Below are 21,964 nucleotides of genomic sequence, written 5' to 3' on the forward strand. Positions count from 1 at the left end.
AAAACATTGACTCACATTTGTTTCTGGTTAAACAATGAATACATGCGTTTTGGGTGAATAGGACTTGATGGTAATTGGTACATAGTCAGAGTTTTGGATGACCCTATGTTTACAAGGGGTAGATCATTAGTCAAGCAGGGAAGCCAAGCAGCAGCATATTATAATAGTCAAATCTACAGGTTACAAAAGATACGGATGGAGATTTTGAGTTATCCATTCCATATGTTGGACAATTTTGAAATGGTGAAATGTTTCCCCAGAGACCTAGTCAGTTATTTCCAAATATCCAAGTAATTTTTGAAGGACATGTAGATGATTGTGCAATCACTGCATGTGATTTGCTTGCTTATTTCTCTTCCCCCACTGTCATCCTTTGCTGTTCTTATCTTCAGTTCTCTGAGGGAAGAAGCTAATACAATTTTCCCCACTGCAAGTAATTGAAACCAGACAACACAGAGAAAGGTGTAAACAGTTCATTTGAAAACTTCAGCATTTTAAAAATTTTAAGCATATTAAAATTTCTTCAGTACAGATCCAATACTCTGGAAAATACTTCTAAATCTGAATACTTACAATGTCCTCCGCCCATTCCACCGTAGTGATTTGACACAGCAATCAAATTATATTCACAACGACCAGCATTTGGATTTATAAGAAATTCTGACATATCTAAATCACTAATGAAAGACACATTATATTAACATTTTGTGCTACACAATTTCAAAAATATACTCTATTGCAGATGTTAGCACTAAATTTCAGATGTAAATATTGTGAGCAACTATTCTATCTTATTTCTCTTGCTCTCGTGTTTCTAGTTCTTATTACCTTCCATTTTTAACTATTCTCCACTGAAACATATATCTTAAATGTCCAAAATTGAATGCAATCTAAATATCTGTGTAAATAATCAAATTTCACTTAATCTATGGTTAGTAGCATAAATCATAGGAGAAATAGGCCATTTGGTCCATCAAATCTATTCTGCCATTCAATAATAAATTGGCTGATCTGATAATCCTCAAACATACTTCGCTGCCTTTTTGCCATCCCCTTTCATTCCCTTACTGGTCAAATTAAGCTAATATCTGTAAACAGAGTGATTATTGGAGGGAAATAACTAATTCTATTCTAATAAATTTTTCTACTGAGGTGTTTTGATTTTTGAATTCATGTCACCATATCAATCTGAATTCCTTCTCTGATACTATGCTCTCTTTAATTGCCCTTCCCTGACCAACATGGTCCTGATTTTAACTAGGGGAACATCTGCTTTTCAGTCATGTCTCCTGTCCATGGTGGCAACATTGCTTCATTTTCTGTTCTCTATCAGCGTTCCCCACCAAGATCCAGTGAATGTGAAAACCAAACAAGTTGATGATTAATGTCATAAGCAGAGGTCCATTATATTCAGAGAAAGGGAGTAGATGCCTTAACCCTAGATAGCACACGGGCAGAATCTTTAAAAATGTAATTGCAACAGTTATGAACTACAGCCCTAACTTTGCATAAAAATACCTGCAGAGGAACATGCTACTTATTGTGTCAATGCTTATGCTCCACAAAAGCCATCTTTCACTCTTTTTCACTTTACACCTTATTCCTTTTGATCTTGTGTTTCTAGCTTCCCCTTTTCATCATGTATCAAGATGCATGTATTCATCAACACAATTTTTGGGGTATAGTGTTCCAGTCTAACTGCTCCATTAGGTAAAGAAGTTTGTACGGAATTCTTTATATGATTAGTGACAATTTCTTATTTATGTCCTTTGGTTGTAAAAAGTTCAATACAATCTTTTAACCTTACAAAAACTTTTCTGTGGCCTATATTCCATGCTTTCGTGATTCTCAAAATTCTAAATTGAGAAAAGACAAACATCTCTTATTTCAAGTCTCCTGCATTAGGGGAAACATCTTTACTAAATCTATCCGAATAAAAGGGGCAATCTGTTTTAAACAGCACAATATCAACTTTTCCATTGGATTTCACAGAATTAGAGTCAATCTCTTTTCAGACAATAATTAGGACAGCTGTGACCAGATTTAACTCACTGAGACCTACCTAATAGGAAAATCAACCAGCGTGTCCAGCTTGTCTCGCCAATAACGACTATAAGAAAATCGCTTTAAATGCACCACCAACACAGGTGGCAATGACCACAGATCTAATTTTTTGGTGGCTTGCTGATGCTGCTTGCAGTTTGGACAGTACCTGAATAAAAACATAATTGGAACAAAGTATCATTCTTCCAATTCCTTTGAATTTTTCAAATAGCAATTTTCAAGAAAAAAGCCTTTTCTCTGATCATCAAGTATACTTAAGATGATGGGAAGACCTAAGTCAGGACATTACTCAATCTCTAAAGCATTCTGAATATTCGGCTATGCTTGCAATAAAATCTTCAATACCACAGACTTATAGATTTTGAACATAAATACTTGTTCAAGAAAAATCTTCACTACCACCACAAACAAGTCAACTCTGACATTAATTTGAAGAAAACCGTACTGTTGGAAACACGTTACACCCATATGCAAGCAGTGCAATGCAAAGGTATCTCTAATCTTTACAACCAGCTCAAGACAACTCCAGGAGCAACAACAGCAGTTTGAAGGTTTATGATCATTAACCTTGGAAGCTTCATTCTGACTTGCTTCTGCAGCAATTCTAATTAACAGAGCTTTTCACAGCTCCCAACAATTAGATTGTACCAAGATCGCACAATCTTTATTACTTGAATTTGGGCACAATTAGCCCTATCTGTATGTTTCCAAACTTTTTTAAAAAATTAGCAATGGTCAAATTCATTATTTGACTAAATAAATCCAGAGCTACATTGATTTTAGCAAGATTTTAGACAGAATTTACATTCTGATTTAGAAATGTCAATTCTAACCAAAATGACTTAGAATTACTTACCACGGGTCCTCTGCACCTAGCTTCTCTTTAGTTGTAAAAAGTTCAATACAATCTTTTAACTTTACAAAAACTTTTTTCTGTGGCCTATATTCCATGCTGTCATGCTTCTCAAAATCCTAAATTGAGAAAAGACAAACATTTCTTATTTCAATGTTAAAAATTATGGCAGTAAATGTTTAATTCATAACAAAAATGTTCACACAGTGCTTATGTTTCCAATACATTAATTGTTCATTGGAAAAATATCAGCAAACCAGCTCTGAAAAGTACCAGTAGCTTCCCATGGCATAGTTCATAGTGAAACAGACTATATGCAAGTTTTAAATATAAAGGACAGATGACTTCATCATGCTCTGCACCATATTTTATTCCCCGGACACAACTATCATATAGGTAGGACAGCTTTCTTTTTGACTTTGCCTCTAGAAAGATGAATTTGTATTGGTGACAAAATGTAGGCTTTAGTGGCTTGCGGCTTGTGCAGTCTTTTATAGAGTCATTATCTTAGCGTTTGGTTTTGATAGAGAAGTACACTGTGGTTTGATGCACACGGGAGGCTAACTACACCTAAATAAGGAAGATCCGTTGTGAAAATATTCATAAACAGCATCCAAAAGGTATCATCTACCTCTTGTCTTGTTATGCCATCTTTTTTAAAAATGAGGTTAAAACAATTTGGTCTGTTGTAACCACCTTTTCTCTTACATGCTTGGTACATATTTTACCTCTGCTGCATTGTCATCAAAGCATCTCTTCTTAATTTCAGGATCCCAATCTAGTGCTAGATATGTTCGTTCTGCAAATGATAAACAGAGTGTGCTTTAAAAATCAGTTCTTAAACAAATCACTTGCAATACAAAGGTATTTCTTAACTCAAACCAGCTGACCTGGTCTGATATAACAGGCATAATTCACAAGAGCTAGATGGCTTACTTTGTTAAGGCAGTGCGTAAATGAGTGCAACTCAAGATCTCAGTTTTGATCCTTAGTCTGACAAACTTTTCTCGACTTAGTCGATTGTAGGCACAATCCTTTATCAATAGTTAAATGTATAGATTTAACCTAATATGTTACTGCCCAAGGTCAATCTAATAACACAGACATACTGTTTACCTTAAAGCAAGGTACTACGTCATGCCACCTTACAAGTAATAATCATTTAAATTTTAGACCATCACCATTTATTTAACCTTGCAGCTCTTCCGTACTCAAATACTGGCTGATTGGTTAGTTATAACAAATCAATTGCCTCAAATTAGGTTCAAACATCAGCCAAAATCAGAATATAGTATGTTTTATCAAAGGCCTGCCTGACATGTATGATGCACAATTATACCTGACTAAAACAGGCCTATTGGTATTATGTGGGGGAGGGGAATGACCTCGTAGTATTATCGCTAGACTGTTAATCCAGAGACCTAGAAAATGTTCTGGGGACCTGGGTTCAAATCCCACCAAGGCAGATGGTGGAATTTGAATTCCATAAATATCTGGAATTAAGAATTTAATGATGGCTGTGAATTAATTGTTGAGAAAAACCCATCTGATCCACTAAAGCCCTTTAGGGAAGGAAACCGCCATCCGTACTTGGTCTGGCCTACACGTGACTCTAGGCGCTCGTAGCAATGTGGTTGACTCATAACTGCCCTCTGGCCAATTAGCAATGGGTAATAAATGCTGACTAGCCAGCAACACCCTCATCCCACAAATAAATTTTTAAAGAAAGCAACATGGGGACTCAAACCTCAGTTGGGATAAGAAGCTTCTCAAAGAACTTTGACTTAAAAAATCTCAATAATGTTTAAGGCTTTGTTTAATTTGCTAAAAAAAATTCTTGATTTTGAATCAACGGTTTATCCCAGAAAAGCTCAAACAATTAAAACCTGAAACTGTTGCTAGGCAAAGCAGGAAAAGAAACATCTTGTATGCTACAATTCAATTGTGCCACATAATTTATGAAAGCAAGTGGCCCTTCACTTAAAACCAACTTGGTTACAAAATAATTAATGGCCTTTTTGGTGCCATTATGATCTGAACAGTGAACATTGTTAAAGGAGCTACACCCTTTTCACCGTGACCCAATTCACCTCATGTTAGGTTGGGATCGATAATCAAGAAGTGAGTCACGTCTGATTTATAAGGACCTCAGGCAAGTTCACCAAGGAATCCAATGACTTGGAATTGAAATTCAAATGGTGGAATTAAAACACCAGGATTTAATTTCTGATTGCTGTCCAGTGAGTTCCACTAGCAAGTGGCCGGGATGCTACAGCCACTACTACAAGACAAACCGTAGAAAATAGCCATCAAGGCCAGGGATCGGAGGACTGCGGACTCAACTGGAACAGAATCATAGAAAAATACCTACTAGTACAGTAACAGAAATAATTCTGTTCAATCGTACTTCCCACTGTCCTACTAAAACTTATTGCACTACAAATCCTGCTGCCGTTGCTGTGGCCAAGGATGGTGGAAGTAAAATAGTTTGCTTCAAAAGTTTCTCAGTTGTAGTCAATGCTGCTACAGAACAATTTAGAGCCAGGCAATGACAGGGTGCAGTGTTTCTTTACTTTGTAACTCATTGATAGCTGATACCCCCAAAACAAGGTGGTTTCTGTGTAAAAGCTAGGTGAAGAGAGGAATTTAAGACTGTGTGCAAGTTTGATGCAAACTAGCTGATTGGCAGCAACATGCAATTAAGCTGCTCGGTCTCATACTTGTTACAGTTTATTGAAGGAGGAGGATTTCAATATATACCGTCAAGCCTGATTTGTCTGCTGTCTTCAAATCGGATTTGCCGGTCGTCCTTCACATAATTGATATCTGTATTTCCTAAATTATTGAACTGGAATGTAAAGAGCTGTTTTTTATGTCCCTGGAACAGCTGGCCTTTACAAGCGTCTTCAGTGCAGATGCCATTTTCAGAATCTTCATTATCTCCCCCAACTGAGTCCTCTGATTGGCTATTCTCATTCTCAGAAGGAAGTTCTTGATCTTGACTGGATTCATCATCTTGTTCATCTGTCTCCATTTCACCTGCTCAGAAGAATTCACAGCAAAAACTATTGGAATGATCTTTTTTAGAGCCTCATATCTAATCACCATTCATAGATAAGCTGCAGTGTGGCCAATGTACCATGGAGCTCTCAACTATTGATGTCAAAAAGAAAGCCCCAATTTAGAAAGGTTTGAAATTACACAAATATCCCGAAGATCCACTTTAAAGAAAGTAAAAGATTCTGAAGGTAGAATTCTCCACTAAAGAATTTAGAAACTGCAGCTGATTTTTTTTCTGGGGTGTTGGGCAAGAGAGAGAAACGAAGAGTCTTACAACATTCCTTACTGTTCTAATTATCTATGACTGGTTTTCGTTAAAGCTCCATTATTGTCTGCAAAGGGGTTTAACCAAAATGATTAATGTCCATTTTGAAGAATTATTTCACTATACCTTTTTTTTTAAAAATAGGGCCGCTAAGTATAGTTCAATACCCACAGAGACAAATTAGCCAAGTTATTAAAGCAAATTAGCAAAATCATGATCAAATGAATAACTTGCTCTACAAATACTTTCCTTCTAGAAAAAAAATAACAGAGGGGAATGCATTTGATAGAATGTACAAAGGACATGTGTCAATGTGCGCGTAAACTGTCTGTGTGGAGTATGCACATTCTCCCCATGTCTGCGTGAGTTTCTTCTGGGTGCTCCAGTTTCCTCCCACAGTCCAAAGATACGCAGGCTAGGTGGTTGGCCATGCTAAATTTCCCGTAGTGTTCAGGGATGTGTAGATTAGGTGGGCTGTAGGGGGATGGATCTGGGTGGGACTCTGAGGGTCAGTGTACACTTGTTGGGACAAAGGGCCTGTTTCTACACAGTAAGGATTCTATGATCTTCTAGATATGCTTCTAGCTTATGAAGGCTGATTAGAAATACATAGCTCATTAAGTCATTTTGGTCTTTTTAAAATATTCAGCTTCCATGCATTTGCTATTGAAATATAATAATTAAAACTGTCTTTTAGAACACAATCAAAATACAAAGTAAAAAAGAAAAGGCACTGATGCTATCTTGACAGAAGACTGTAGGACCATAAGACATCAGAGCAGGAGGCAGCCATTTGGCCCATCAGGTCTGCTCCTTTATTCAATGAAATTATGGTTGATCTGACTATTCTCACTTTCACCTTTCATAAGGAAAAAATAGTAATCAACAATTTTCCACTTTTTTCTCCTTCATTTGTTTCATTTAAATTGTACTAAATGGCAACACGTTACTTGATATGATCACGCACTGCCTCAGTATTTCATGAAAACATAAGCCGTTACCTTTGTAGGTAATGTCTAAATAATCTGACAGAACTCTCCATATGATTTTAAAAAACCTGACCAAGACTACATTCAGTGTTTGATGGGTCACTTACAAAATGGTTTTAAGCCACTGATGTTGTACAGCAGTGTTTATTACAATGTATACATTTTCCCATTCCAGTGTGCTGCTTTCTAAATGAATCAACAATTTGATTGAAATATGCCTCTAAATTTTACTGATGTGGCAACTTATCATTATGATGCGGTGCAATAACATTAATGGAGAATACCCATTTACACCATTTGTGAAGTTCTAATGAGGGATTAGAAAATTAAAACCAAAAGAACGGAGAAGTTAATTTTTCTAAAAATAATAGAATGCTCTATAACCACAGAATACATACCAGGTTGCAAAAGGGAAGTGAATCAATATAAGAGAAACATGTAGAACAATGTGAGGAAAAAGGTGATGACAAAGACTGCATGGGTAACTGGTTTCAAATATGGACTCAAGGGTCATGTCACCTGTTTTGAATCTTGCTGAACAAGAAACCTGGGGTGGCTTGATTGTTGAAATAATATTCAGGCTATCTAGCCCGGAAGGTGGTACACAACAGCTATACCTATAAGCAATGACCAGGGCACTTAAACCAACCACAGACTGACTTTTTCCAATTTGTAAATGATTGTATCAAAAAATGTTGGATTTAGTTCCAAGACAGAATGAAGCTGGGGACCTAGAAGATTTCTAACTGGCATTTCATCTGAATAATAGGGCCTTTATCCATGTCAGAATCCATAAGGAGTCATTGAGGAATCAGGCTGCGCATGTTCCTAAAATCACAATCTCTCACATGGACAACCTGCAACAGTCCAATAGAGCAGTGAGGTAGACCTGTAATGTTCGCCCCAAAAAATGTGGGCAAAAGGTCATGCACAGATTGAAGACACAGTTTGCCAGGCTTTAAATGAACTTTGAAAGTTCTTCTTACTTTGTCTAAAGGGAATGATATCAAACTTGCTCCTCACTGTGAAACCCAGTCCAGGCAGTAGAACCAATTCAGCTGGAACAGGAAAAAGGAGAGAATAGATTTGGACTGATCAAGATGGATAATAAATTGTCCACTTCACGGTAGGGTAAATTATCATTGCGCAGGGGAAGGCTCAGTCATTCTAAGAATTAAATGGGGATCTTTTCTGCAAATAAAGAATATAAGTTGCATAATGAAATAGAGTTCAGTTAATACTGCTCTCAGTTTGTTTATTACTGTAATAAATCTGAGAAATTGAATTCTTGCCATGAGATCATTTCAATCAAAGTTTGGAATTAAAAGAAACCTCTGTCTCTGCGGGAATCGTAACAAGCTCTCTCAGGGAACTGACAGGAGTCAAACTGCCTGATTTAATGATTTAGAATCAAGGGAGAGGGCTTAGATTGGCAATGAAATATTCCAGCAGAACACCTCCATTCACTAAACAAACATTAGTTTCCACATAGATAGGCATGTCTTAATGTAAAGAAACTCCTTTTTGAAAACTTGGAAATAAACGAAAATGCCCTGTTCTCAAGCCCCATAGAGAAAAAATTAAACTTCACCGAGTGACGTAAAACAAGATTCATTCAACTTACCTACAATTCTGAGTATGATAAAGTCGCCTTTTTAAAAAACACGTTAGTAAATGCCATAATTTAATTCTGAATCTTATTTATTTCACTTGCCTGTAGATTTAATCAGCCTAATTAATCAGTCAGGATTACACCATTTGACAGCCTGAATGGTACATGGACAGAAACAGAAAAGTATGAAGCATGGGTAAAAATTGTCTTTTGATGTAACATGTATTGGAACATTGGGTTATGCAAACTTTGGCATCTAATATAGATTATATATTAAAATGATACCAGGGTTCTAAAGTCTTCTTTGCTTAGAAAAAAGATGTGGTACAAATTGTGACTATTCCAACATACTCTAGTTAACCTTTCATTTTCCAAGCTCAATGTCAAAATCAGCTAAACACTGCGGCCCATTTCTTAAACTGTACAAACTTCAATCACATTTCACATCTATGGTTTCTGATCTGTATTGTCTCCTGGTAATGCAATACTCTGATAGCAGAACTTTTCACCTTGGTTTCCAAACCCCTCCATGGCCTCTCAGAAAATAGCTGCAAGAGTAGGCCATTTGGTCAATTGAGCTGCTCTACCATTATGATCATGGCTAATCATCTAATTCAGTACCCTGTTCTCGCTTTCTCCCTATAATCTTTGATCCCTTTAGTCTCGGACTTGTATCTAACTCCTTCTTGAAAACATTCAATGTTTTGGCTGCAACAGCTTTCCGTGGCAAAGAATCCCACAGGATCACCACTCTGGGTGAAGACATTTCTCCACATCCCTCCTAAATGGCTTACCCTATATCCCTTGAATGTGACATCATAATGTAAAACAAAGGACTGTGGACGTTGGGAGATTTGAAACAAAAACAGATCTCTAAATCATTTCAACGTCACAACTCTCCGAGATTTTGTTCTTCCAACTCTAGCCTCATGTGCATCCTTGGTTTTTCTATGGTTCACTCGTGGAGGACATGCCTTCAGCAGTCAAGATCCTAACGCTCTGGAGCTCCCAGAAAGCGTGCAATTCCACCTCTCTTTCCTCCTGTAAAATATCTTAAAACCAACCCCTTCGTCAGCTGCCCGGACAACACCATGAAAAGCTTCATGCTGTTTCACTCTAAACAACGTGCTAAAAAGATGCAAACTATTTTTATTTGAGCACAGATTGATTTCTTGCAAGTACTATGACTAAATATTGGCATTACCAAGTTATAAACACTCGAGTCTTACTTGGAGATCCCTCCTCATGTACACCATTTTGCCCATTGCCATTGATACCAAGGTCTTTGGAAAAATGAAGACTTTCTTCTTCTTCTTCATTTTCATTATAGGTTCTAACATAACGGCTGGAAACAAAACACAGGAACCAAAAAAAATTTCAGAAATATTTTAATACATTTGCATCTAAAGAATGTGAAACAAATCTTAGTTTGAACTTAAGAATTGTTTAGTTATGATTCTCACGCAGAAAATATCCCACTTTAAACCCCTTGAAGATCTGAGAAACGTAAATGTTTCAGCTGCGACAATTAGTTGCATTGTTGGATAAACTGCACTTAAAAATGCAACATTTTTGACAGCAATCATTCTCATTGAATTTCAGATGCATTCGATTAATTTGTGGATAGCAGTTCAGGTGCAGCTTAAATACCCGATGAAGATTTAGAAAAGTGATGACTCAAATGAAGTTCACATAACACAAAATTAAAAAGTTGTCGAAATTTGAAACAAAAAGCAGAAAATATAGAAATAGCTAAGTAGTTCAGAAAGCATCCTTGCAGAGAAAAGCTAACATTTCAGGTGTGTTTCAGAGTCCTGCTGAATTAGTTACCATGCAGTTATGTCTTTAGCTACCTAGGTCATTCAGCCTTTGAATTCAGGACCTCCACCCCACCGTTTCACTCCACATATACAATGCTCCTTAAAACTGCCGTAACCAGGCAATTTGATCACCTGTCTGAATATCTAATCTGGCATGTTCTCTGATGTTGAACGACTGCATTCCTGCAAAGCACATTTAGATGCAGGTTGTGGCTGAAGGGTCTATAATTGAAACATAAAATAATTTCTACACCCTCTCTTATCTGTAGTACCTAATTTCACCAACATTTACCAGAAGCAGATCAAAATTTACCAACTTGAGTCCAAAAAGTCAAATTAACAGTATATGTACCATTAGCAGCTCCTACAACAATGTACATTCAGTTTATTAAATGCCTTACAGACATTCTATGTCTGCACGCACTCTGCCATGGCAGAAAATCCATCTACAGCTTACCTATTCTATCACAGGGGAGGGAAGATTGGTGATAGCGTGATAAATGCGATACCTCAAAGTACAGAATGCACTGCCTACTAGTGTGGTGGAAGCCGTTATGTGGAAGCACATCTAAGAACGACATTCAAGAGGAGACTGAATGACTATTTGGATAAAAGCAATGTGAAAGACTATGGGAGGAAAAAAGTAACAGATTGGCACTGTTATGATATTCATTTAACAAACCATTGCAGATACAATGAACAGAATGACTTCCTGTTGCACTTTTACACGTCATTTTGATTACAGAAAAACTAAATGGAATATGTAGCGGTAGCATACTTAAAGGTTAAATGTAGAAACATTTAACCTTTAAGTATGCTTTCTCTACATATTCCAAGAACTTCACTGTTTGTAGTGCTTTGGGATGTCCTACATTTGTGAAAGGTGCCACAAATGCATTTTTTTCATTCCTTCTTTTTAATCTTCCTAGAAATTATATTAGTTCAGTAATCTAGTTAGGCGAGTCATTACATAGGATAAAGACCTGAGTGGTCATATTTGGTCAATTTCCTTGGACATCAGAAATCTACTTTATTCAGGAGCTCAAGTTTATTTACAGACTCAATCAAGCCCATCTCTCTAGAAAAAAGATAAATATAAACAAAAATAACCTATAGGTCAGTGTCTACCTAAACTATTTTCATCACACTGCTCTCATCTTTAATCAAGTAGATGGCTAAAAGAAATACTAAAGACTGCTGTTCTGACAAACAGAAAAATGCAATCGACGATCAGATACTTACCACATTTTCATTAGTAGTAAGTTGTAAAGCTTTTCCTCAGTTATGTTTCTGGGCACAGATATCATGAAAGGTTGTCCAAACAAGCACACATTACTATGGTGGCCATAGGTAGGCTGCCGATACTTCTCACGTAAATATACTGGAATCACAACAGCGTCTGTGTCATCTGTCCTATTGCCAGTTACTTCAAAACTACAACAGAAAAATGTATTGCAATAGTTAAAATTTTTCTACGGAAATCACTGTACTCTTTAAACAAAGTTATCATTCAATCGCTGTGTAAAAATTTGAAATGGCCCACATCACACTTAATTGTGGTAGTGGCTGAACAAATGAGCTGTTTGTTGCTTGACAAAGTGGTGCTACTTTAAAAAGAACAAAAAAAATTTAACAAAATTATTAACTCATTAAAATACTATGAAACAACATTAAAGCATGAAAATAATATTGGCCGGAGTTGATGTAACAACAGGTATCACTGTCTTTTCATTAAATGTTCAATAACCAACCTTCTGATATTTCCTTGATCTCTACCAGATGAGACATTTCCACTGTAAAGTTTTGGTAATATTGAATTTGATTGGTACGTGTGAAGCCATGAAGGGAACTTATTGTTTTGAATTTTAAAATCTTTGAACAGAAGTGTATATTGATGTTTACAGCTTGACAACAATTGTCAGTGTAGTTCAGCTCCCTTTGCCAAAGAGAAAGGTGGTAGTGGATTCAAGCTCCAATCAAGTGGCTGACACTCAAATACAATTCTGAAGGAGTGCTGCTTTGTTGGAGGTGATGTTCCTATTGACCTGCTCAACCTATGCTTCTTCTCAGCAAACTTGCTTGAAGTGAATTAATTGCTCATTCAGTTTATTGCTTGACTGTGGACCTAGTCGCCTGGACAACACGTAATAGTTGCTTGAATAACGTAAAGAAAACACCAAGAAACACAAAACAGTGTTTTGTACAACGTACTGCTGTTGAACTGTCTCTAGTGGAATATTCATGGCATGTCTGAAGGATTCTTGGAATTTGTAATTTTGATTGGTTGATTTTTAAAACGATGGCAGCAATTATTTGTTATATTGTTACAAAGACTGAATTCTGCAATCAGTTGAAAGATTGCGGCTTACCCACTTTACAAGTGAGGACGAATTAAACTGACAATTTAAGTGGCTTGGAATATCACGAACTTGTGAAAGTGTTATACAACTTCTTTTGCTACTGTTGTGCAATGCAAGTCCCTCGCACAAGGCTCTCTTACATATACATATTCAGGTGGGAATTGTTGTGGATACAGCATTGTTTATTTTTGGGTGTTTTGAAGTATTAAATGGACTAAACTAAAAGGTTGCGATGGAAAAGAACTCTAAAGAGCTTCAGCCAGAGCTGCACAATCGCAGGGTGCACATTTGTAGTCTAGAAATGAGTTTCAACTGATGATAAAACCAGCTCAAACAGCAGCAGTTAGGTCATGAGTCTGTAACACTAATATTAAGTTGATAACCGTTCTACTGCTTTGGGACGCTGTACTATATTGAAGGCACTATATTGAAGCATGAAGTTGTTGTCCACTAAAATAATGGAAAGAAATATATATATGTAAACTTTTGTCTAATTATTCTAATGGTTGGGAAGCATGCACAGGATAAAGCTAAGGGACAAGGTGAGAAAGACTGTATGTTGTGTCTCACACTCAACTTATTACAAACACTTGTTTTAGCATGTAACTGCATCTGGACTTTGCCTGACAAAAGTTTAATTCCCAATTATCCAGCACTGCATTTGGATTTTCAATCATAATTAAATACTAATGACTAATGTGCTAAGCATCTAGATGCACAAATGTAAATTCAGTCATTCGCTTTCATTACAAATACATGCTGTCAAACCTTAAAGGAAGGATTTAGATTTTGGAACAACTATATTAGTATAATAAAGTAAGGTGGAGTCACACAAGTACTTACATAAAGATATCATCTCTTTCCATGATACTACTGAGGTTCTCATCCATGGAAAATATTCTATGGAATCGGTGGTTGTATATATCCGTGACAACCATCTGAATGCAAAGCACAGGAGTGTATTATTTCAATGATTGAGGAAAGAAAAAAAAAGAAGAGATTGGTCAAAACTGCAATAACTTTGAATCTTACTTTGTCTGCAGGAACATTCGACAGAGTAGACAGTGCAGCACACAGATCAGAAATTATGCCTATTTTTGGAACAACTACTTTATACTAAAAGAAAGCAGAAGGATGTCAGTTAAACAGATTGTTAATAACAAAAGTCCTATGTGCCATGCATGCAAGCAAAAGTTCAGTTGTATAAACTATATAAATAAATTTCAGATATAATAAAATGGCCCAGATGAAACCTAAACCTCAACATGGTTACTCCAAATGCTGTTATATTTCAACGTTTAAAGTTCATCTTGTGATAATACAGGGGGGAAAAAAACAAACTATTACTACTGCAGCTCTGAAAAGACACCTCCTCTTGTCTCTCTACATACAGGTTTCTCACAATGCTACACAGAGTTATGGATCAGTCTAACTACTTAGATCAACACCATAACCACTTGCTCCACACATGATTATTCCAACGCATCCTTGCCGGTCTTCCATCTTCCTTTCACACTTCACATATGTTCTGCGACAATCTCTCTGAAGGTGGACTGAACAAATTTTGCTGAGATGAAAACCAAAAAATGTCTTGTTTGCCACTTTTCAGAAGAGAATGCACAGTGGTAGCAATAATGATCAGTCACATATTTCAGCATATTATAAATAAGGTCATGCTAACTCGCAACAGAAGGTTCTTGTAGCACAGTGGAGTGCCCCTACCTCTAAGCTGAGTCACATCTGCCCCAGAGGTGTGCCATAACACATGAAAACATGTTTATTAAATATATCTACCTGTGCAACAGTGGGCTGTAATTTGGAAATTAAAGTGTCTCATAAATATTATAGGAACACAAGCATTCAATGAGATTATAGTTGATCTTCTCCATATCTTTTAACTTAAAAATATCAATTACAGCTTTCAAATCAATTAAGCAAACATGAATTGCTATTTCCAGAAATGTTTTCTAAAATTCCACCTCTTTTTGTATGCAGAAACAGCTCCTAATTTCAATCCTGAAAGGTTGCAGTCTAATATTTAGACCATGCTGTCCAGTCCTAGTCTCCCAACATCTATTATTTCACATATTTAGGAAACCCCAATAACTTTCTTGTCAAACTGACTATTATATAGCCCTATGTACAAAGTCTTGTGTTTCCTGTCCCTTACGGCGAGAAAAGGGATTAGACTTCTCAACCAAAAACTCAAAGCTAGTTCACATCCTCTTGTCTCAGATATCCATTTTCTTTGCTGTACTACTAATTGCAGCACATTGTTTTTACTTTCCGGAATCAGAGTAAATTTGCCTCTATAGTTCTCGGCCTTCAAACCCCAACTTTCGTGAATCCTAATTTCTCTCCCATGGGCTGAAGTACATGCACCTCCTTTAGCTTCTCTATAATGGGCATCAGGAAAATTTACACATCTAAAGTACAATATAAACACAAGGAATATTGAACCTGATGTTTGGATAAATGAATACTTTCTGTATTTAAGAGAATGCAACCAAGTCAAAAATCTAAAACCTAACAAATTAAATCTCCAGTAGGACCAGAGAAGTAAACCACATTTTTCATACCTGCATTGGTTTGGTAAGTGGATCCATTTTGACAAGGAAAACCTCCAAAGTGCGTTCTTTTTTCAAGGGCAAAGGAAGTGTTAAATAACAAAAAGGATCAAATGTCACAGAAACCTTTGAGCATTCTGGGCAAACAAGAGTAGATTTAAAAAGGCCGTGAAAAATATCAACAATGATAGAATCATTCCGTTTCCTGTGATTTTCCCATGCTTCCTTAGCAACCACCTTTAAGAAAACAGAGAAAATGAGATGTATTTTAGACGACAAAGTTCCATTTACTGTAAAAGGCTCAACAATGGCTTCTTAAAAGTGTGATCATGGAATACGGGTGTCCCTGGCAAGGCCATATTAATCACTTATCCCTAAATGCCCTCAGGAAAGTAGTAGTGAGCTGTCTTCCTGAATCAATCTGAAGGAATTTGATAGCGCAGAGAGGCTTGTTTAACCATTTCCGGAGGTATTCAAGTGTTGGCCAATTTGCTTTGGGCCTGGAGTTAAATACAGGCCAGACCAGAGAACAGTGGCAGATTTCCTTCCCTAAGGGACATTAGGTTTTGTGTTTAACATTAGGTAGGTTTTAAATCCAGATTTACTCAATGAATGCAAGGTCCACCACTTGTGTTGGTATCTGTGTCCCCATCCCCAGAGTATCAGCTTGGCCTCGAGATTACTAGCTCAGAGACACTGGCACTATACCACTGCCTTCCTCTCAACTAAAATATTTAAAACAGAGACAATTAGAATTTTGATACAAGCCATTAGTTCAAATGCATTATGCTTACATTTTTGCCCTAAACAAGTTGCATCCCACTTCACCTAATACTACAGTATAACCTCAGATTCCTTTTTTTTAGCACTTATCCACTTTAAAATAAATCCATGAAAGAGAATAACTCTCATTTTATGGAATATTTCAATTTTTTTGTGTTTCACATACATCACAAATTCTCTGCATTACACCAGTCATGGTGACAAATGCCAGAAAGCAAGTACCTTTGGGTTGTAACAGATATATGGCTGTGACAGAAAAATACAGGTGATTTGAAACATACACTTTTGATTCATGAGAATTCCTTCTTTTAATACATTGTGGGATGTAGGCATTGCTGGCTTGCCAGGATCTATTGCCCATCCCTAGGTGCTCTTCGGAAGGTCTTGGTGAGCTGCCTTCTTGAACTGCTGCAGTCCACCTGCTGTGGGTTGACCCACAATGCCATTAGGGAGGCAATTTCAGGATTCTGACCCAGTGACAGCAAAGGAAGGGCAATACATTTCCAAGTCAGGATGGTGAGTGGTTTGGAAGGAAACTTGAAGATGGTGGTGTTCCCATATATCTGCTGCCTTTGTTCTTGTAGTTGGAAGTGGTTGTGGGTTTGGAAGGTGTTGGAGGATCTTTGGCAAATTTCATGTAATTCATTTCCAAGAACACATAAATTAGAAGAAAAATCAATGAAACATGCAAATTGGATAATGTGATGGTGTGTGAAAGAGGAGACAAAGGATTGATCAACCATTAACAAAACACTTCCCATTTTTCACAAACTCTTATCTCCTACCTGCAAGGAAGCGTAATTACATATAACAATCATTGAGTCTTTCAGCAAACCCAACAATTGTTTGGCCAAAAGAAAGCCAGTTAGCTGACATATGTTTTGGTTCCATTAACGAAAGGCTGTCAAGGCTAACTAGTCCAATTTGGCATTAATGTTTTACCTTCACTTTGGAACCCTAAGCATGAACTTTAACAACAAAGTCAATACAGAAAGAGAATATTTCACATTGAAAGCATTTCTCCAGCAAAGCAGTTCCTTCCCAAAACTAAGATAAAAGTGCAACTGGTTGTACCTCATCAGGTCTGCCTTCTGCATCCTTCAATTGAATATATGGCTTTTTTCTAATTCTATTCAAATCTTCATGCAAGCCATCAAGGAGAAAGGCCAGCAATTCTTGAGAGTCTTGTTGCTGGTAGCCCGAAAACTGGGGAGCAAAGCGACCAACCTGTGTCTGAAACAACAGCATGAATATGATCTGTTAAAAACCTAATGCCAATTGCCATGGAAATGTGAAAACGTTACCAAATACAGGACGGATAGTGTGAGCATTTTTTCCATACACTTGTCATAGAATGAGACACCAAGTGTATTGTGGATTATAAAAGGCTAAACTGCTTTGTAAACTCCAATGTTGGAATATTACAGAATATTTTCATTCATTTATTTTGTTTCAATAATCAGGTATAAGCTCAAGGTCATGACATCTATTTCATTTTATTGTCTTTTTACAATATAATAATTCTTCTTCTTTATCGTTTCTAGTTCATGATGGGAGGAATTAACAGAATATCAATGTACAAACCTTTGTCACTGTGTTTCAAGCCGTATCTTTAAGGAGATATAAACAGATTTTTTTTTGTAAGTGAGCAGACACTTCTTCACCCAAAGAGTGGTGAGCCTGTGGGATTCATTACCACAAGAAGTAGTTGATGCCAAACACTGAATGTATTCAAGCAGCAGCTAGATATAGCACTTGGGGTGAATGGGATCAAAGGTTACGGGGCAAGAGCTGGATTAGGCTAGTGAGTTGGATGATCAGCCATGATCGCGAAGAATGGCGGTGCAGTTTTGAAGGGCCAAATGACCTACTCCTATCTTCTATGTTTCTATATTTTGAGACGGGAGAAATATATGCAGAAAGCCTCTGCCCAGAGGTTTTGTTTTTGCTGTCTGGTGTAATAATATGGCCTCTACTGTCTGTCAGAAACATAGGAATTGAAGGGCTAAAAGCCTGTCTTTGGAGATACCCAAGTCCTAACAATATTTTGTGAGCAATGCTGGAGATAATTCCACATACCCAGATGTATTTTCTGAACCAAAGTCTTCACTTAGCCATGAACATTTTACCTTAATAATACAAATGAACTGTTATGAAGAGATTATTGGCATTTTTTTCATCATCCAAAACCTAAGATATCAGTGTAGACAACGATATATAGGTATTAGTCTGCCGGATAACAGCGTAGCACATTCTGTTTAAACAGAGTGAACACTAAAACTCCAGTCCAGCTTGAGTTGGGTGTGAAAGTTTTGCCTTCATCCTCTGTGATTGTAGTTAAAAGTAAAATCTGGGTCAGAAGAGAACAACAGAAACTGACGCTTGACCATTTGTGACATTTTAGTGACACTTCAAATGTCTTTTGCTTGTCAAGCTGGTTTGTAGTGTCAGGTTTATTTAATATATAAAAACATATATACAAGAGGTTTGCTTGAAATTGACGTTACATCAATTTTTATAATCTGTCAATTCATCAGTTTATTCTATTCATAATTATGACTAAATTAAGCTTACTCACATGGCGCAACAGAATTGTGAAGACAAACAAGAACAAACTTCAAGAACAGAGACTGTATCTACTTAATTTGTCTTTAAATAATCCTCTTAAATTAATTGGCATTTGAACTTCTACCTTGCGCAGAACTTCATTGTATCAGAGAGCTTAATTCAAATGGTCAAATGACAGTCTTTATTTCCTCTTTAATGTTTTAATACATACCTTAAATGCCCTTGGTGTAACATAGCTGTATTTTCCTGACCACATCTGCTTGATGAGATCTGCATAAGCATTTGCTATTTCTCCTTTCATTCCCAGTAAGTTGTCATGATTTAACTCATCCATGTACTCATCAGACAGGAAGTATTCTGTCAGTGGAGGGGTATTACTCAAACACTACAAAAAGATAAACTTGTATAAATTAACAAACAAACTAATCACTACAGCTTTACCAAATACCCAATTAGTCAGTCTCATTGCTGCAAGTTGCCAGAGCTGACCAAACATTGTTGTGAAATATAGCAAAAAACCTGTTTATACTTCAGTCATTACAAGAAGTTGAATGATTAATACAGAGCATACAATATCAACACATCCTGCATTTAAGTAGGCCAGGCAGCAGAGGAGCAGGAAAGCGGACGTTGAGTCTGAGCCCTTCTTCAGAAGAATTTTCTGAAGATGGGTCCAGACCCGAAACGTTAGCTTTCCTGCTCCTCTGATGCTGCCTGGCCTGCTGTGTTCATCCAGCACTACACCTTGTTATCTCAGACTCCAGCATCGGCAGTTCTTACTATCCGTGTTAAAGTAGTCTGTTCAGATGCAACATGAGCATGTTTCAGAGTCAAAAAAGCATACGCTGGTGAATTTTGAGTTGCGGCTAGGTATAAGTCACCAAGGGGAAGCACGTAATTAAGGAAGACAATGGGGGAAATGGAGCAAGTGAATTCAAAGAAATAATAGTGCCAGAGGTGAAGTTATTACTGTGGTTGTTCTAAATATGCTTTGGATATAACCTAAGATAAAAGTAATAGAATTGCTCAACAACAATGCAGACTGTTTTCCTATCCCTAGACAACCTATTCCACTGTTGTGCAGTAATTGATCTCAGTCTGCAACTGGAAATGGGTATTAAAAAGTCTATCAAAACAGATAAAATCATTTTTTTTAGTTGAGAGATTTATTTGCACTACAAATAATGATTCAGCATTTCTTCATCTTCCCGAGGAAGGGCCACTTGACCTGAAACATTTACTCAAACTTCTCTCCACAGATGTTTCCAGACTTGCTGAGCTTCTCCAGCAATTTCTGTTTTTGTTTCTCATTTCCAGCATGTGCGATTCTTTCAAGTTTTATTTATTATTCAGTCACTGACTCAAATCCCTGTAATTGCTTTGTGGTCTACTTACATCACATGGACTACAGAAGATGATCAATAAAGTTGCTCATATTTTCAAGGGCAGAAATAATAATAATTTCTAAACAAAAAATTAACTAAAGATGTCCTGGTAGAAACTGTAAAGAATAGGGATGTGAATAGGGGAGATTAGTTCTCCATTAGTATGTCAGATATGAACATCAACAGCAAGATACTGATTTGCCCACTCTGAACTGTCAGAGCAACAGAATCATTTGAGAGCTCAGGATGGTCACCCAACCTTTTGAGAGTCGCCCAGACTAATGCTCAGTATTGAGACACGGCCAATGGCAGAAACAGCAAACCTTTGGTGGTTCTGATGGAACAACTAGAATCTCCGAACAAAGCTACTTTTAGGAGAAGGTTCCCTTGAAAAGACTAGTGTGCACTTCAGACACAAGGCAGGCAATGGGAAATCTCTTGTATTCTTTTCCCTAGTCATCGTGCTCACAAACTGAAAATAGGAGGTCCTTAGAAGTAACGTAAGGGTAAGCCCAAGAACAAGATGAAACAACATGGCAAACAAGCAGAGGACCAGCCACAAGATATTACCATGGTAGTGCTGAATCACCATTTTGAATCATGTACTCCAATGATACAGGTACAGTACTGTTAAGAAGGGAGCTCCAGAATTTGAATCAAGTGACTACAAAGAAATAATGATCTAATTCCAAGTCCAGAAAGTGTTGGAGGCGATGTCTCCACGTCTTCCTTCTGTATTATTTACTGAGTTAGAAGCTGCAAGTTTGGAAGCTGTTGTTAAGTGAAGCCAGGAAAGTTGCTGCAGTGGTGCTTGCAGATAGTACACATTGCTGCTCTGTTGGTGGAGTCAGTGAATGGTGCATGAAATGCTGATCTAGTAGGTCGCTTTGACCTAAATGATATGCAGCTTCAAGGAAACCTTCAAAGAACTGTGCAATTGTAATAACACTACAAGGGAGAAGGTATGTATTTTAATCTTTACTTGCTTGATGCTTCGTAATTATAAAATCACAATGAAAAAAGAGAACTCTTCTTTTTAAGTTAAGAGTTTCCATCCGCTCTGAAACCTGCTCAAATTTTGACAGTTGGATGCACAATCCACATTTTAAAAAAGTCAAATTTGCCCTATCCTCTAATGTGAATGGATTTTATTAACAATTTTAGAATCTGAATGGGTATCTTTGCCAAAACTAATTAATTCTTTATTGGCCATACCCTATGTTGGCACCAAGATTTGTTGACATTTTCTTTTTTAAGATATATTAATTCTAAACAGATTTAGAAACAGGGTCGAAAACGTTACATCCGCCTGTGGAGTGGCAGACATAATCATGGAGGATTTCAATTACCCTATTACTGAATGGAGATGGCAATGGAGAAAAGAATTGACTTCCTCTAATATTTACAGAATTTCTTTTCGACTCAATATGTAATATCATACACTGACGATTACAGAGAAGGGCAGAGAATGACGGAAATCAGGTTAAAAATTGGAGCAAAGTCAATATTGAAGGGCTCAGAATACAACATTAAAAACTAAAATGACAAGGAACTTATAAAATGACAGCTAACCTCAAAATGTCTGTTAAGGACAATCTGCTTAAGTGCTTAGTCACAGCAAATCAAACAAGTGCCGTT

General features: G+C 37.0%; 1 protein-coding gene across 4 annotated transcripts in view; it reads right to left on the minus strand.

Annotated features, from left to right (window-relative positions):
• Nucleotides 1-21,964, minus strand: part of LOC125460720 (ubiquitin carboxyl-terminal hydrolase 15-like) — a 137,645-nt gene that overhangs the window by 14,579 nt on the left and 101,102 nt on the right. For all 4 annotated transcript variants that reach the window (XM_048548468.2, XM_048548467.2, XM_048548470.2 and 1 more), the window contains 12 exons: nt 19,153-19,326; nt 17,448-17,606; nt 15,603-15,827; nt 14,056-14,139; nt 13,867-13,961; nt 11,906-12,097; nt 10,073-10,188; nt 5,678-5,956; nt 3,646-3,716; nt 2,921-3,036; nt 2,063-2,212; nt 574-677 (listed from right to left, as the gene is read on the minus strand). In XM_048548468.2, the coding sequence (XP_048404425.1) occupies nt 574-677; nt 2,063-2,212; nt 2,921-3,036; nt 3,646-3,716; nt 5,678-5,956; nt 10,073-10,188; nt 11,906-12,097; nt 13,867-13,961; nt 14,056-14,139; nt 15,603-15,827; nt 17,448-17,606; nt 19,153-19,326 (1,765 nt within the window). The remainder of the gene's footprint in view (nt 1-573; nt 678-2,062; nt 2,213-2,920; nt 3,037-3,645; nt 3,717-5,677; nt 5,957-10,072; nt 10,189-11,905; nt 12,098-13,866; nt 13,962-14,055; nt 14,140-15,602; nt 15,828-17,447; nt 17,607-19,152; nt 19,327-21,964) is intronic.

Source organism: Stegostoma tigrinum, chromosome 18 (genome assembly GCF_030684315.1).
Source record: "Stegostoma tigrinum isolate sSteTig4 chromosome 18, sSteTig4.hap1, whole genome shotgun sequence".
Taxonomy (NCBI): Eukaryota; Metazoa; Chordata; class Chondrichthyes; order Orectolobiformes; family Stegostomatidae; genus Stegostoma; species Stegostoma tigrinum.